This window comes from Cibotium barometz, chromosome 21, assembly GCF_041138505.1.
Source record: "Cibotium barometz isolate CiBa-2024 chromosome 21, ASM4113850v1, whole genome shotgun sequence".
Lineage (NCBI taxonomy): Eukaryota > Viridiplantae > Streptophyta > Polypodiopsida > Cyatheales > Cibotiaceae > Cibotium > Cibotium barometz.
In genome coordinates, this window is record NC_141066.1 from 34,101,393 (window position 1) to 34,106,016 (window position 4,624).

Sequence of the window (4,624 nt, forward strand, 5' to 3'; positions counted from 1 at the left end):
TATATACATATACACATATTTGTATGCATAGCATACGTATGGAAGTACATATATGTATACGTAGATATGTGTGTGTGTGTGTATATATATATATATATATAACACGAATGGAAGCATATATGCATGTGTATATGAGTGTGTATATATATATATATATATACACGCATACATACATACTTCCATATGTATGATATATACATATATACATATATATATATATCATACGTATGGAACTAACTATATGATGACACTGATTGGGATGGATGTTTCATGCCCATCATAGTGACGGTAGACAAGTGTAAATTGGAAAGACCGTGCACTTCACGACATAAAGCGAGAGACTCTCCGCCTACAAATATATGGACACCCCAGGAGCTTAAACCGTAAGTCCAGTTCCTAGGCCTAGACTTCTTAATATCTGCTAAAAACCCTTTCATAACCACAGCATATTACTTAGTCGGCATCAAAGTAATACGCACTTTTGCTGATCTTTAATCTCTCTGATATTTCAAAATCTATGCTGATCTATGCTGGATCTAAGCAATTTACATTACACGGCTTGGCCAATTAAAAGCTAAACATGGAGCACAAAATTACCTCTCGGCAGTTCCTCCTGCAGCTCATCAAAGGTCGATGGATGGTGATGGTGGTATCCTTCTACATTTTATCATTTTCTGGTGCTACTTACATCTTTGGAATATACTCCGGGGCCATTAAATCATCATTGCATTATGATCAGGAAACCATCGACACCCTTAGCTTTTTCAAAGATCTAGGGGCCAATGTTGGTATAATCTCTGGTTTGATGAATGAAGTCTTCCCTGCATGGACTGTGCTTGCTCTAGGCGCAGGCATGAACCTGTTTGGCTACCTCATGATATGGCTGGCTGTCACACATAAAATTGCCCGCCCTCCTGTGTGGCAAATGTATCTTTACCTCTGCATAGGAGCTAACTCTCAAACCTTTGCCAACACTGGTGTGCTGGTGACTTGTGTGAAAAACTTCCCACAGAGTAGAGGAGTAGTGTTGGGGCTTGTCAAGGGTAGCGTTGGGCTTAGTGGTGCAATCTTCACACAAGTCTATCATGCAATCTATGGCCAAGATACAAGTGGAGTGATTCTTCTTATAGGCTGGTTGCCATCTCTTGTTACTCTCCTCTTCATGTTCATTGTCCGACCCATGAAGCCAGAGATGGACAAAAGAGAAGGCAAACACTTCTTCTCTTTTCTCTACTTGGCCTTGCTACTTGCAGGTTTCTTAATGCTCATCATTGTAGTGGAGAATTTGGTGCACTTGTCTTCAATGACTTACCAGGCTATGGGAGCTATTACCTTGCTCTTAGTCGCATTCAATGTGGTGGTTGCTGTCCGGGCAGAGCATGAAAAATTTGTGCAAGATGCTCAGATAACTTCCCCCAATGGCAAACTGATTGAAATGTCTTCAACTTCCAAGAAGCAATTATTAGTGAAAAAAGAAGAAAATTCCCCTTCACCAGCTACTAATGGAGTGCATGATTATAATAAACTACCAGCCACTGCCCAAGCTGCAGTGCTCACTAACTCTTCTTCAAATCTGGCATCTCATGAGAACCACAGGATACTGTCTCAATTAAGTGATGGTGAGGGGAAGGATTTAACTGAGCATTCTGAACTTAGCCCAAATACTAGAATAGGGAACCCATCTCTAGCTTCACCTTCTAACAGAGATGATCCACAGCATGATAACAACATTAATGTTTCAGATAAACCTAAGCTCATTACAAGGTGTAAGTTGTTCTTCAGCAACTGGCCCAAGAGAGGGGATGATTTCACCATCCCACAGGCCATCTTAAGCATGGATATGTGGATACTCTTCATTGCAACAACCTGTGGAGTGGGAGCAACACTGACAGCAATAGACAACATGGGGCAGATAGGGGCATCATTAGGATATTCTTCAGTAAGCATAAGCACCTTTGTGGGACTGATAAGCATATGGAATTTCCTTGGTCGAATCATAGCAGGCTTTTTATCAGAGCTGCTCCTAAAGAAGTATCGTTTTCCAAGGACATTAATGCTCACAATTGTGCTAGGGTTTGCATGCATAGGCCACATTCTGATAGCCTTTCCGGCTCCGGGTACATTATACATTGCTTCTATATTAGTTGGTCTGTGCTTTGGAGCACAGTGGCCACTGCTTTTTGCAGTGATCTCTGAGCTATTTGGTCTCAAGTATTACGCCACCTTGTATAATGTGGGGGGGATAGCAAGCCCAGTGGGCTCTTATGTATTGAATGTGAGGGTGGCGGGCTATTTGTACGATAGAGAGGCAAGGAGGCAACAGGCGACGCTGCTGTCAAGCAGCGCTGCAGGCGGTGGCGGACCGGCGCAAGCGCCGGCTTTGAGTGGCGGCAGCTCGGATCTTACGTGCAATGGGCCGGAGTGCTTCCGGCTCACTTTCTTGATCATGACCATGGTGAGCGCTTTCGGGAGCCTGATTTCGTGCTTCTTGGTGATCCGGACGAGGAAGTTCTACAGCCAAGACATATACGCCAAGTTCCACGTGAAGACCGACGATGACCACCACCACCAAGAAGAAGAAACAAAGGACATTCATATCAATGGGGATAATAATACTACTTCGGCATCCTAAGCTATGTATCTAGAGTATAAAATGTTTCACGTGCGTTCTTACTTTACTCTTATCAAAGCTTCTTTTCTCTAAACACACACACACTCTTTCTCTCTCTCTCTCTCTCTCTCTCTCTCTCTCTCTCTCTCTCTTATCAAAGCCTCTTTTCTCTAAACAAACAACCCCCCCTCCCCTTCTCTTTTTCTTCTCTCTTTCTTTATTTTAAAGAATATATATATATATATATATATAATTTATCATAGAAACTCCTTTATAAAAAGTTCATAGATGCCCAAGACCAGAGCCTATTCTAGATCCGAAAATTGAGTAGCTTACATAAAAGTTCCCATCTCTCATCTTCCCAAACAAAGGAAGACTAGCTCCAAGATACATGGTATCCAAGCTGCATACATGCTATCATCATTACTACAGAGGTATACCCTTTGGGAGGTAGCTTCTTCAAAACTTGTTTGCCAACCCACACCTTCACCACGGGTATGGTGCCCAACGGTTCTCAATAAAAGCCACAAAGGTGTAACTGGGGTGTTTTTCTTTGAGATACCATCTTGTTGCGCCTAGTAGCTCAGTGGCAACAGAAGGCACAATCAAACCACTTCCCACATCGTGAGCACCACCTCAGTACTGCACTTGTGAAGGTGGTGGACTATAACCACCAGAGTAGCTATTGCCAAGATCAAGAAGACAAAGCTTAAAAGGATGGTTGATCACTACTGCAAGGTGGCAAGGATGCACGAGTGAAGGTTGCAAGGAAGGTTACATGTAGGTTGCATGCTAGAGAAGTGAAATATGGTGATAGTCTTTAGGAAGTGGTAGACCTTGTGTCGAGTAGTTGCTCTGCTGTAATGATCCTACAATGATTTCGGAAGTAATCAAAGAGCAATATTGCCATTCATTATGTCTCTGTGTACTCTCTGTAGTGTGTTGAATAAGAGTGCTGTGTTTCTAGTTTACTGAACATGCTATGCACTAGAAAGAGAGTGAGAGTGTCATGTAGCAGAGTGAGAGCAGAGTGAGAGTGTGTGAGGTTCTAAAGTAGAGCAGTGTTCTGAGTGTCCCCATGACCACTATAAAGATGGTGTTCGAATGTAGAAACTCTGGCGGGTGGCTACATGCCTCCCACAACATTGCTTGACTCATCTGTTACTTCAGACTGTTGTCTTGCCATTCCATCGAGAGGGAAATCGACGAGAAACACCTGGCAATCTTGCGTGGAGAACTCTTCTACAACTCCGCTGGGGAACTTCCTGCCTGCTGAGGGAACTCTATCGCAACTTTGCTGGAATACTTCTTGCTGAGGGAACCCACTACCGCAACAACTAGGCCGAAAATCTTTCCTTCTTGGGAAAATGCGATGGAGCAGAAAAGTCTCCGAGTAGCATTCTGCACCTCCAAGCAAAGGAAACTTTGAAAGAGAAAATTCTGGTTCCGCTCAAACTGATCTTGCTAGAAATAGATCCCTAAAACAAGTCTATGGAGAAGCCATAACATGGAGGGGATTTTCTGGGAATGTCAGTGCAGAGAACCTTTCACCACGTAACCCAACTAGCAAAAATGGAGTTAGGCATGCCTTTCGCATGATTGTAAACTTGAGAATAGAGTAAATCCTCTGGGAAGCTCGCAACTGGGAGTGTCTCGCACCATCCAAATTAGGAAGATAGTGCAAAAACTTCTACAACTCCACACAAGTAAGAGGAAGCGTCAGATTTCAAGCATAATTTTGACCAAGAAAAGGAGTGCCAAGAGCTAGAAGTTGTGCACAATCCACATCCAGAAAGCCTAAGAAGGGTGGAGCAACAAAACCAGGAAGAACAATCGCAACAACAAAACCCCCGAAAAGGATTCAAGGGAGCCATGGCATATTTATCCAAAAATTTATTGGTGTTCTCAGGAGAGAAAGGGGAAGATACAGATCTGTATGTAAGGAGGTTTGGGCAATACTCAAAAGTGGCTAGACCTCGGGATGTGGAAGAACCAAAGGTGAGTTAAATCCAC

The 4,624-nt window shown here is 43.1% G+C and overlaps 1 protein-coding gene across 1 annotated transcript; it reads left to right on the forward strand.

The window, feature by feature from the left end:
- The first annotated feature begins 378 nt into the window (after positions 1–378).
- Positions 379–3,529, forward strand: LOC147627114 (protein NUCLEAR FUSION DEFECTIVE 4-like). Its single transcript, XM_086815694.1, has one exon. It carries the CDS (start codon positions 581–583, stop codon positions 2,630–2,632), a length of 2,052 nt encoding a protein of 683 aa, XP_086671820.1. The 5' UTR covers positions 379–580; the 3' UTR covers positions 2,633–3,529.
- Positions 3,530–4,624: the final 1,095 nt, after the last annotated feature.

Excerpts from the sequence above, each read along its gene's own strand:
- LOC147627114 (XM_086815694.1), top strand. The coding sequence starts at position 581 with ATGGAGCACAAAATTACCTCTCGGCAGTTCCTCCTGCAGCTCATCAAA.